The sequence below is a fragment of the Exophiala spinifera genome, assembly GCF_000836115.1.
Source record: "Exophiala spinifera strain CBS 89968 unplaced genomic scaffold supercont1.8, whole genome shotgun sequence".
Lineage (NCBI taxonomy): Eukaryota > Fungi > Ascomycota > Eurotiomycetes > Chaetothyriales > Herpotrichiellaceae > Exophiala > Exophiala spinifera.
The window spans coordinates 45,640-57,780 of NW_015622520.1; the positions used below are offsets into that span (position 1 = coordinate 45,640).

A 12,141-nucleotide genomic window follows, 5' to 3' on the forward strand; every position below is an offset into this window, starting at 1 on the left:
CTAGCTCCAAGATGAGATGTGGAAACTCAGGAAGATGACTCTCATAAACTATACTAGATGAATTGCGTAGTAGAGGCCTTCATAAGCAGCTCATTCATGAAACTCTAATAAACCCAGCCGCCAGTATATCTCCTTCCTGTAACAAGAGCCTTCTCAAAATTCCGAAAGTTTCTTGGCTCGCAAGAGGGAAATAGAAATCAAGCCAGGGAGACAAGGACATAGTTCTTTATGTCGAAGGCCACTATGGATGTAGTCACTTGTCCGGACAGTCATTCCATTCTGTCGTTCAGATGGCGGTCTGCTACTGGGTTTCATCTAGGACAGACTAATCACTCTTGAATGACCTAGAGAATTACGGCTTCAACTGATCAAGTCTATAGGATCATGAAATTTTACGAGAGTAGTTAATTACTATTACACTATAGCTTTACCGTTTTGGAGCGGCGTGAGAGATAGGCAGAAATTTCGAGAAGTCTGGCCAAACAAAGATTTCCGGGGGCGCTTATTTACCCCCGCTTTCAGCAACTACCGCCGTCAGATCATCTAAAGGCCGGAAAACAGGTACTCTTTTTAGACATCTCCATCACTCTTCCTCCCTCACTTCCGTCACTGCTCCTTATACACTCCTTAAACACCCGGGTCATTCGTCATTCGATAAACTTCCTGCAGATAGAAGGGCGGTGTTCTGGAGGCGTTGAGAGTATTTTCTACTCTCTGTGACAAGCAAAGCAAGGGACACCACACCTCTCTGTGCAAGAAGCCGATTCAGGAGAGAACATATCATGGTTGATGTTCGTTTGAAGCTTAACACGGGGGCCACCTTGCCGGCCCTGGGGTTGGGTAGGCCGCAAACCACACGACTGCCTCAAGACCGTGAGCTAATCACTTCCAGGCACCTGGCAAAGCCCCGAGGGTCAAGTCCGCGCCGCTGTCACAAGTGCCATCCAGTCAGGCTATCGTCACCTTGACTGTGCTTATGTCTACGGAAATGAGAGGGAAGTTGGCGAGGGTATCAGAGAGGGTCTAGCAGCCGCCGGAATCTCAAGAAGCGACCTGTTCATCACTACCAAGCTTTGGTGCACATATCACACTCGAGTTGAACAGAATCTAGACAAGAGTCTAGAGCTGCTTGGCCTCGATTATGTCGATCTCTACCTTATGCACTGGCCGATTGCGATGAACCCGGATGGCAACCATGAGAATTTCCCCAAAACATCCGATGGGTCGAGGGATTTGATTCGCGATCGATCCCACATCGATACTTACAAGGATATGGAGAAGTTACTGGCGACAGGGAAGACAAAGGCAATCGGTGTGTCGAATTACTCCAAGGCATATCTAGAGCAGCTGTTGCCCCAGATCAACATTGTCCCCGCGGTCAACCAGATTGAGAACCATCCGCTACTACCCCAGCAAGAGATTGTCGATTTCTGCATGGAGAAGGGCATTATAATTACTGCCTATAGTCCGCTAGGAAGCGCGGGAAGCCCATTGTTAACAACGCCTGTTGTGGTAAAGTTGGCGGAAGAAAAGAACACGACTCCGAGCTCGATCTTGCTCAGCTATCACATAGCCCGTGGGAGTGCTGTCCTGGCCAAGTCTGTTAATCCTTCTCGCATTGAGGAGAACAAAAGCATTGTGAGCCTTTCGGAAAGCAATCTCGCTTCACTGGCCGAAATTTCTCGAAATGGCGTCACTCGAATTGTGTATCCTGATTTTGGGGTCGACTTGGGCTTTCCCGACAAGCGTTGATGCTTCAGACCGCCATGGCAATTCCAGTGGTATGATTAGGACTGAATTTATCAGCCAGCTGCCCATGTCGAACTAACAGAGAAGGATGGGACACCAATGGCACAGCCAAAGTGTGCTTCGTCTCATCGTGTGGGCCGTCGATCAAGAAGGTCTTCAGGAAAGGAAGGACACCGATACCTAGAAGAAAAGCAGGATGCAGCCGCAAAATCAAAAGTACAGATCGAACACAGTGGCACCGGTCCGCGCGTTGGTGAGATCATTATCTTCCTTGACCTCCATAGCCTCAAAAGACGTGTCCGGGAACCATCTTACTGCAACCTATCTCGAAAATACTAAGCTATAATGGAATCTGATTGATTGATGGGGCAGAGATACTCTATTAGTGGCTGGAAAATAACGTTATAACTAACCACCGTCAAGGTTGTGCCCACTTATCTTTTTGATTCGAATTATGCTTGACCACGTCAAAACAGCACATCCAGCAAATCTCTTGGCACCCATAGAACTCCTTCGTAGCGACGGTGTGGGCAAAAAGATACATAAAAGAAGAACAGGAGATGAGAGTCAAGGTAGCACTAAGTCTCTGTCTGTCAGAGCAGGTTGCTCATCGAGAATACAGCCTTGATGGAATCGGACCAACAGTTTGGCGGTACTCCAGAAGTACTTCGAGGCTAGGAAGTAATGACAACCTTGATAGGGACTCTACCTTCGTCTTCCCCTGGTCTTCCTTGATTTGCTGCCAGCCTAAAAGCCTTTTCTCCATCAGCAAGCTCAACTCGATGAGTAACAAGTTCCTCCACGACTCCGTCTAAATTCCCACTTGCAAGTAGAGCGAGAGCAGTAGGATAGCAATTCGCGTATCTGAAAACTCCAATAATGTCCACTTCTCTTAATGCTGCTGCTCCTAAAGGTATTGTTTGAGTTGCACTCCCCATGCCGACAAGAATTAGTTTTCCTCCAGCTGTAGCTGCAAATATACCTAGCTGTACACATGATGGGACACCCGTGCACTCGAATACTCGATCGAATCCTGTCTCTAGATGAGCTGATCGTGAAATATTCAGTGCGAGTTCTTGGGCGTCAGTTAACCCCTCCTCAATCGTAGAAGTGGGTGCCTTCCTAGGTAGAAGAAAAGTTTTGAATCGATATTTCCCACCCCTTAGAGTTGTAGCTAGTTGTAATCTTGCAGCATCGATATCAGCGATAACAATATTTGTAACGCCAGAAATCGCAAGAACAGTAGCGGTGAGAATACCTATCGCTCCCGACCCGAGAACAAGTGCATTTGATCCGGCTAGAGTACCAAATCCTGCACCTCCTGCCTGACTGCGATTAACAGCGTGTAAGGACACAGCTAGAGGTTCTGCGAGAGCACCTTGCTCGAATGTGACATTCTCTGCCAACTTATGGCACATATTCACAGGGTGGGATATTGTTGTCTGAAGCGTCCCATCAACATGAGGAAAGGTCTTCGCTGACGATCTAAATGATAGTGTGGAGCAAAGATTGTATCGCCCTGTTGTACATAAAAGGCATGTTCGGCAGGGTATCCCGACTTCCATTGCTACTCGGTCTCCTATACGGAGGCTTGATGTTGCGGCTATAGTGTTGATAGCATTGTTCGGAGACTCGGAGACAGCAATGACCACGCCTGAAGCTTCATGGCCCAGCACCAGAGGAGATTGAACAAGAAAGTTGCCATTGCGACCGTGGTTGTAGTAATGTAGATCGGAACCGCAAAGACCAGTTGCCTTAACGGCAATCTGTGCTTCTCCAGCTCGAAGCGGGGGCTGAGGTCTGCATTCCTGGAGAAGGAAAAAAGTGAGTACTGAGCCTTGAATTCGCATCCCGCGCCTCTTTAGGTTGTGATGTTCACTCACCAGCCTTAAGTCTTTGGCACCATGTAGGACCAAGGCTTGTACGGTTGCTGGGGGACACATGTCGGCTTGCATCGACATGACAGTGATAGGAAAATAACCGTTTGACTATTGGGTCAATGTTGGGCTTCCTACAGAACTCCTTTATCGAATGCCCTGGGTGACAAAGTACCGAATCAAAAGGTAGTTCGTTTGCCTCATATTTGTCCCACCTGAACTCTGGTCGAAGCGCTTACCATCGAAACAAGGGCAAAGGTTTGTTGGGAACAGGTGGTAGAAGAAGCCGGTGGCCAAGAGGTCATACAACTCTCACTCATACTCTGAAAAGGGTGCTCGGGATTCCGTAACTACAAGCGCTCCGAGTCCTTTCACGTTCTCACAGACCCTACCCACCTTGGGAAAACGATCAGTGCCGGGTTGTCAAATTTGGAAAGTATACGCCGAGCCGTAGCAAGAGCAACTTTGTATCAGAAGTGACGTACTTGACAATATCTCGAAATCTGAGTATCCATGCTACAGGTACTGATATCCTATTTGCGCGAAACTTTGAAGGTTACCAATTGCTTTCGTCTTAGGAGTGCTGCCGCTGATGCCGCCTAGCTCCTACCCGTGCATCTTCTAGCAGTGTATTGTGGCTGTCCAAATCCTAGTAACTGCTGGGCCGATAGAAATCTTGCGCTCAATTGTCTTTGACATAATTTGGAATGTGGCCAGGAGCTTCACTTAGTGGTTGTCGTCATATGCTGGGACTCCTACTACGCGCTAAATCCTCATTTCTAAGCGACTATGGGCAAAATTACACGGCCTTAAGGCCATCGGCCAAAGAAGCAGTACCGTTGCACTGCGGATAGTTGGAGTCGAAAACTTAGTTCAGTGGTGCAGGTACTCTGTCAGCCCAGGCTCGGGGTTCTAAACCTTGGTGAAAAGGGGCCATGTAATCCGACGCTGCAGAGAGACTGCACCCGCTTTACGAAAAGGGACATCTTGGTCCGATAGCCCCGCGCCAGGTCCAGACCCCAGATGAGCCCCGGCGGGGAAAGCGAAAGCGAGTTGATCTTGAATCTTCTCCTTCTAATATAAGTATGTCCGTGTTGCCCACGCAATGCTATTAAAAATACCCTCGTCCAAAGGCATCAACATCACTGGCCTTTGCAAGTTCGATAACAAGCTCCCATCAGATTAAAAACTCTGCACTCTTAGGGCTTCCGCCACATCCATCTCCTTGTTTATAACAGAGAACTTCCCTCTGCACGGTTCGACATGTCTTCGCAGGTACATGCCAATACCAAGGAAGAGGTCGTCATGGTCTATCCCCAAAAAGAAGATCATGTGGAGGATGTCGAGCGCGTGCGCACCACAGCGGACGAAATTGCTGAACTGTCCGGCATCGAGAGCGAAGCGACTTCAAAGGCTGCTTGGCTGATCTCCTTGTGTGCTTCGATTGGAGGTTTCCTGTTTGGTAAGTTTGCTGCTTCTGACAAAGTTACCACCAGACTAATGTACATCGCAGGCTATGATACTGGCTACATCTCGGCAGTGCTCGTTACCATAGGCACTGCTCTCGGTCATGAGCTCAGCTCCAGCGAACAAGAATTAGTAACCTCCCTGACAAGTGGAGGCGCGTTTGTTGGTGCAGTCGCGGCAGGTCTCACCGCCGATCGCTTTGGCCGCCGCTTGCCTATCTGGTGGGCGTGTGCCACTTTCGTCGTCGGAACCCTTCTACAATGCGTGGCATATTCTCTTGCGCAGTTTGCTGTCGGCCGCTTTGTCGTGGGACTTGGGGTGGGATCTGCCGCCATGATCGTGCCTCTTTACATCTCGGAGATTGCGCCTGCCAAGTATCGAGGCAGAATGGTTGCCTTCAACAACACCAGTGTCACCCTTGGCCAGCTTGTTGCATCTGCCATCGGGGCAGGCTGCGCGCACTTTCACAACGGGTGGCGACTTACCGTCGGGATCGGAGGATTTCCCCCCATCATCTTAGCCGGTCTCCTCTTTATCTGCCCCGAATCTCCTAGACAGCTAGTCGCTCATGGCAAAAATGATGCTGCTGATGCTGTCCTGCTGAGAATCTACCCTACCTCAACAAACGAGCAACGAGAATCCAAGTTGAAGTCCATCGAGTTGTCAATCTTACAAACAACTGACTCTATGACCCAGGACTCACTCTGGATGTCTTTCAAGCACATCCTCAATAACCCTCCCATTGGTCGCGCAGTGTTGACTGCTTGTACCATCATGGCCATTTCACAGCTTGGAGGCTTCAACACTCTTATGTACTACGCCGCCACCCTCTTCTCCATTGTGGGCTGGAAAAACCCGACTGCGGTTGGTATCACCGTTTCCGCTGCCAATTTTGTCTTTGGCATAATAACCATCTTCCTCGTCGATCGCGCTGGTCGACGAGTGCTGCTGTCAATCTCTGTCGCAGGCATGGCCATCTGTCTAGCCATCGCCGCTATAGCGTTCCACTATATTCCTATTAGTAAGGATCTGGTGGTAGAGACCGACAAGGTTGGCTGGCCTGGAATCGTTATACTGGTCACGATCATCTGCTACGTCGGATTCTTCTCTAGCGGTGTCGCGCCCATCGCATGGGTTGGCACAGAATTGATGCCTCTGGAAGTTCGAGCAGTTGGGACTATGCTGAACACGGCAACTTGCTGGGGCACAAACATCATCATTTCCTCCACCTTCTTGTCCATGATGAAAGGGATTACTCCATCTGGAGCTTTTGGATTCTATTGCGGCATTTGCTCTGTGGGATGGCTCTTCATCATCTTCTTCTATCCTGAGTGCAAGGGCATGCCTCTAGAGGCTGTTCGTGAAGTGTTCAGCCATGGATTCGGGGTTAGGTACTCCAAGAACTGGCAAAAGGAAAACAGGCACCTGAGAGTGCAAAGTCAGGTGGCTATTGGCCACTGAGAAGGGCAACGCAAAGAGGATGGGGAAAGCCATTGTCTGCAGATAAGCAGGGGAATTCATGAGGCATTATTACTTTATGCCCAACGGAAGGTAATGTACAAGTTTTTCATAAATGACCTCCGTAACTGAACTCTTGAAATGGAACAAAATCAATTTTAGTTTTCTTAAATTACCTCCAGACTGTGTCTATGTCGCTATCGCATTAGCGAGTGCACTCATCAGCAGGCTTACTATGTAGGATACTTCCCGCGGGATCGTATAACTTAGTGAGTTGGTCTTAAGCGATTGACTATACATTTTTAAGAGTCCTGTGGGGTGCTTACAAGAAGCGGCTGCTCTCCTCGTCCCATAGTGCGGCATAGCTTCGCGATACTTTGGTCTTCCATAATCTTGTCTCTATAGCTATTTGCCAAACCGATCCGAGTTTCTGACCCGCTTATCTACCATGTCTGACTAGGCCGAGCCAGTAAGAGATCGTGGCAATGACCCCTCCAAAAAAACTCAAACGATCGGGGTGTGACCGGGGCGAGACTTAATCGCGTCGATAGCCAAGCGAGTTAATACAACTCAGCACCTGGAACAGTCATCGTACCCCAGGGAAATATTGGTTTTACTAAAGTCTTTCTAATACCCTTCCCATAGATTCTGGACTTATTTCAAACCGATCTGCCACTTTCCAGAAGGGCCAAGCGCAAAACACAAAAGTTGTCGTTTCCAAGGTCGCTCGAGCGACTGTCCTGGGGCAAATGTTGTATTTGAACAACCCTTCGGCAATACGTCTCTCCAAGTTCGATTATAGAAAGACAGTGTCTAATTTGCAGTCGAAGATCATGACTCGCTCGTAGGGATCTATCGCCCCAAGAACTTCTCAGAGAGGAACTTAGGAGATCTCACTTTTGTCTGGCTCGTAAAGGAACTGCCACCCAGATCATGGAGTGCTTTTATAATATAGTGTCAGAAAGAGCACTGAATGTGTATACACAAAGATTAATGACTTGAAGCGTGGTGATCTCAGTATTAGGAGAGGCTGGTGCCTGGGAAGCGCGAAAGGAGAACAGCAATATGAGCAGTTACGCTTATCTGGCGGAACATATAGATTAAGACAATGGAAATCGAATTCCCAGACAGCAAACTTAGATAACAAAATTAATAGCTTGAAATCAGGCTCTTTCTATTCTACTCTGGCCACCAATGACTCTCCACCGCGGATCGCTCCCTCTACTTGAAGCAGTTTCAACTAGGACTTTATAGATAGAGACTATCAGAGCGCGCAGTTATAATAGTCGCCGCCCATTTTCATCAAACTCGATCTTCTTCCCCGACCTAAGACTGTCCTGGAGAGCCTTTGCGATGCTCAAGCTTGTGACGCAAGACTGCATGGGAACTGGCAGCGATCTTCCTTCTAGAATCGCATCCGTAAACTGGATCACCTCTTCCACAAAGCTTGGCTTATAGCGATCGGCCCAGCTGGGAAGCGCCGTGATATGAATACCGTTGTTGTCTGAGATTTCAACTCTGTCGCGCTTAGATACCAAATTGACCGAGATCTTACCCTGCGTGCCAAAAATCTCGGTCTGGTTGTCGTAGCCAGCGGCGGCTGTGCGTGAGTTATAGTGGAAGGAAATTTGTCCACCCCAGAACTGGATCATTCCGACAGCATTGTCGGCATCTCCGAGCTTATCCAGCTCCTTGAAATGGGCTGAAGTGCCGAAAGCGCATACCGTCCGAGGGATGGGAATTTGCCCGTCCGCTTCTAGGAACGCAAGAGAAAGATCGATGTCGTGAATGAACGAGTCGAGGAAGAAGCCAGATACTTTGCCAGCACCAAGGAGGTACGTGCGGTTGGCCTCAGAGTGGTCGAGTTTCTCGCACCCCTGGGACCTTATCACAACAGGGGAGCCAATGGCACCTTCCTTGATCTTGCGTACCGCTTCCAGATAGTCTTCATGAAATCTGCGAGTGAAACCACACATAATTTTGGTGTTCGACTCCTTGGCTACCGTGATAAGATCCTCAATCTCTTCCACGGACTGAGAGATGGGCTTCTCGCACAGGACGTGAATTCCGCGCTGCAGACACGGCTTCGAATGCTCATAGTGGAGGTTGTTGCTAGATGAAATGATCACAGCATCCAGCCCCGGAGTGTCAATCATCTCTTCGAACATGGAATAAACAGCGACGCCATGAGGGATGAGGTTGGTCTCCGCCCAGACGAGGTCTTGTGGAGCAGGGGAACAAGCACAGATGAGTTTGGCATTGGGCACTCGGTACAAGATATTGAGGGCATGTTGTTGACCCATTCTTCCAATACCCACAACACCGAGTTTAAGAGTGCGTTTCGCGGTGCCGTTACTGGTTCCATTGCCGAATGTCTTAGAGGCACCGTTGGCGACAGCAGTGTGTTCAGTACTACTAAGCGCCATTGCGTGGCGGAAAAGTGAAGGATTTCTTGAGTCGAGCGTTTTTTTTTTCTGAGGATTTTGATAATGATCGTTAAAAATCTTGAGCGACGAGTCTTGATAACATACTCAAATCAAGTAGTCCCTACGGCATAAATCTCCTCTTTGGGAGACCGGAGAAAATGGCACCAACTCCCCGGACCCAACTACCCCACCCCCCCAATCGACACGCCATCCTTTCGTGATCGAGAGAAGCCCAACTGAGCCCCGCACTGAGAAGGCTTTCCCCTGGAGCTTCTCTGGGGTTTGCAGCTGGCACTTTGTACTTGGACGAGATTTTATAGCTCTGGTCACAAGAGGAGCCCACTCGCCACCGATCGGAAATAGACTAAGTGATATAGCAGAGGGAGCGAAAACCAGGGGGAACAAGAACATGCGTCTGGAATCCGGGAATGGGAGGGTACATGTCATGAGTGCAACTCAGGACAGGCATTGTAGGAGGCACTCGAAGAGCAACACCCACGGAGAGAGCATTCAGAAGACTCATCTCAATATAGCTTAGCGGACTCCTGAGCTTCGCACTTTTCACGCAAGCTACTCGCGTAAGGAACTTCTGTTCATTATGCTTAGAGTCTTGTACTAGAGCGCACCTCTAGATAGGAATATCTGAACGCCTTCATTGTGTTATCACTCTGCCTGTTCCGCGAGGCACTCCTAACAGTACGCTACATAACGCACGCGGACATCGCGGATTTCCGTCAGCTCGTGACTGCAAGGCAGTAGCCTGCGACTCAGCACTCACTGACTGTCAAATATCGATACTGCATAGTGAATATGCAGCAACAGAAACGTTGTATGACGACTAAAATATACGATCTCATTACATTTTCTATGTTCGCCAATATGAGACTAGTGTATCTAATAAATACACTGTTTCCTACGTTGAAACTTAGTCGTAATGTTAACGGCAGGATGTCGGAATATGATACTCATCATCGCATCGTACAACTTGCCGTAAGTTGGTGGACTGATATCAGAACGATGGAATCCTGTAACGCCTCGAATAGCTATCTTAATCTGCTCTGCCACAGGTTACATCGTTCAGACCCTCTGCAGACCACCTGACACTCTCAAAGATCTTTTCACCCTTCTCCCTGCTTCCGCATCTCTCTCAAGCCTTAGACTGTTAATCTGTTAACTTACAATTAAAACAAGGCAAGAGCGTTTGGCGGGGAGCCAACACAACCTGCCACATTCAGAGGCGCGCTTGTGAGTAAGAAAGAATACCGGCCGAGCTCCTTGCACGTCTGGCCGAGAGCTTTCAGATCCCACAGTTCGCCAATATTGAGGCCGAAGAGAGAGAGAAAGTATGGGTGCAGCACTGTAATACGTCAGACAAAATTCCAAACCAGGCCGTCACCTGCTGGCAGCCTCATGGGAGACCCAGAGAGGAAGCTCACCCATCTCATCAATACCGGCCACAGTTCCATCTGCTCTTCTTGGCGGTAGAGTCTCAAAGGCCATATTATCACCCGCAACAGCTGCAAAATGTTTGTTCCAGAACCATTTCGCGGTTTCCACGGTCCCGTCGACACCTACCGCCTTGCCGGCGGCAAAAATTTCGGTGTGCTTCTCTGCACCGGCTTCATCGAGCGCTTGCGTGTACCCTGTTTTCAAAAGGAGGATGTCGCCATGCTTGAACTCTGTGCCTTGATATTTGGCGATTTCCTCCAATTCTTGAACGGTAATTCGATGACTCGAGAAACAATCGTACTTGATGCCATTTGCCGCGGCATATTCTTGGTAATCGAGCAGAATGCCACGACCGACCAGGCCTCCTCGCTTGTGCCAATGCTGCAGGGTTGGCAGGTCGCCGTTTTTGTCCTCCTGGCCGAATGGCTGTTCAAGCGAAGTCACTGTTGGTTGACAGCCGTTGTAGCCAGTCGCGGTAGGTTGATGATGATAATGCACTAAACTGTCCCATTGCGAGGAACATTGCGTGTTGTACTCAACCTCGTCGTCAAATACATGGATGTTGTCGGGGCGAGTCTTCTCGGATATGACTTTATGGACAAGTGCTTTCTGGGACCACGTCAGAGGTGTCGCTGAGATGAAAATACGCTGTGGAAGCAAAGGAGAAACAAATTGAGCCTTGTAAATGGCGCACAATCGAGTATGTTGAACCTCTGCCCTCCGAATGACGATGTTTGCGATGCTTCTGACGTGGGGTCCCTCCAGGCCGGGTAAAAATGCAGAAATCTAATCTCGATCGGTGGACTGTACTTACACGCCCGAATGCCGGCTTGGGGATTGCATTCATCTCCCAGTTCAGTGATACAGTTACACCTTTCCTGGCTTCTTTATAGGCTTCCTTGATGACCTCTGGAGTAAGCAAGTTTAGACAACCAAACTGATCCTTCTTCCCATTCTTATCGAACAACCCCCATGCACACCCTTGAGGCATGCCCTTGACAGGCGGGAGAGAATCAAAATCGGGGACGGCGGAGCAGTCGCTCATGCTGTCGATCACTTTGACTTGTGTTGACGCTGAGCAAACTTTCGATACGAACGATGCCGGAGTCAGGCAGATATATGGCGACAAAGCCTGATAAAGAGGCTACGTACCAGCGAGCTGACCGTCGATATAGTGGATATCGATGTCTTCGTCTTCCGGGAAAGCTTCGGCGACAAAATTTGTAGGAGTCTTCAAAGTCGACAACTCTTCTGGCTAACTGAGCGGCGTCAGGGACAAACTTGGCGCATTACAGTTTACTCTCCAGTTTTCGGGGTTTGACTCTCATTTCAGCGCACGATTCGTCACGGTCCACAAAGGTCCTAGCGTTCACAGAGCTCCACGGGTTTGCGTTCCCTTTTGGGAAATCTTTTTCCGACATTAGCGGCAACAGACCTGGAGTCCAGCGAGTTTTGCTAAACCCAGAATTACTCTTAGAGAGCGGCCGAGAAGATGATTACTTTGGACGGCAGATGAATGTGTCTAAAGGCACTATATTGTAGCTTTTCTACTCGTCTAGATACCTTAAGTCACCCACCCCTCCCCCCCCCCCAAAAGAAACCCCATGACAGGCCCTGTTTGCCCACTGGAGGCCCCCTGGAGGCCCCTTGGAGGCCTGACTTCTCCATCTCGGACTCCCCGAGTGTACTTCTAGACTTGTTGAACAGGCTGAGTT

At 49.1% G+C, this 12,141-nt stretch overlaps 5 protein-coding genes across 5 annotated transcripts; 2 read left to right on the forward strand and 3 right to left on the reverse strand.

The window, feature by feature from the left end:
• Positions 1 to 782: 782 nt before the first annotated feature.
• PV08_10027 (uncharacterized protein) lies at positions 783 to 1,752 on the forward strand (the record flags this gene model as incomplete). Its single annotated transcript, XM_016384342.1, has 2 exons — positions 783 to 840; positions 893 to 1,752. The coding sequence occupies 2 exons, from the start codon at positions 783 to 785 to the stop codon at positions 1,750 to 1,752; spliced, it is 918 nt and encodes a 305-aa protein (XP_016230944.1).
• A 671-nt stretch (positions 1,753 to 2,423) lies between these two features.
• PV08_10028 (uncharacterized protein) lies at positions 2,424 to 3,167 on the reverse strand (the record flags this gene model as incomplete). The annotated part of the gene is made up of 1 exon (XM_016384343.1): positions 2,424 to 3,167. The coding sequence occupies one exon, from the start codon at positions 3,165 to 3,167 to the stop codon at positions 2,424 to 2,426; it is 744 nt and encodes a 247-aa protein (XP_016230945.1).
• A 1,722-nt stretch (positions 3,168 to 4,889) lies between these two features.
• On the forward strand, positions 4,890 to 6,554 carry PV08_10029 (uncharacterized protein; the record flags this gene model as incomplete). Its single annotated transcript, XM_016384344.1, has 2 exons — positions 4,890 to 5,088; positions 5,140 to 6,554. The coding sequence occupies 2 exons, from the start codon at positions 4,890 to 4,892 to the stop codon at positions 6,552 to 6,554; spliced, it is 1,614 nt and encodes a 537-aa protein (XP_016230946.1).
• Positions 6,555 to 7,828: 1,274 nt separating this feature from the next.
• On the reverse strand, positions 7,829 to 8,977 carry PV08_10030 (uncharacterized protein; the record flags this gene model as incomplete). The annotated part of the gene is made up of 1 exon (XM_016384345.1): positions 7,829 to 8,977. The coding sequence occupies one exon, from the start codon at positions 8,975 to 8,977 to the stop codon at positions 7,829 to 7,831; it is 1,149 nt and encodes a 382-aa protein (XP_016230947.1).
• Positions 8,978 to 10,158: 1,181 nt separating this feature from the next.
• PV08_10031 (uncharacterized protein) lies at positions 10,159 to 11,471 on the reverse strand (the record flags this gene model as incomplete). The annotated part of the gene is made up of 3 exons (XM_016384346.1): positions 10,159 to 10,334; positions 10,414 to 11,035; positions 11,241 to 11,471. The coding sequence occupies 3 exons, from the start codon at positions 11,469 to 11,471 to the stop codon at positions 10,159 to 10,161; spliced, it is 1,029 nt and encodes a 342-aa protein (XP_016230948.1).
• Between the last annotated feature and the right edge of the window lie 670 nt (positions 11,472 to 12,141).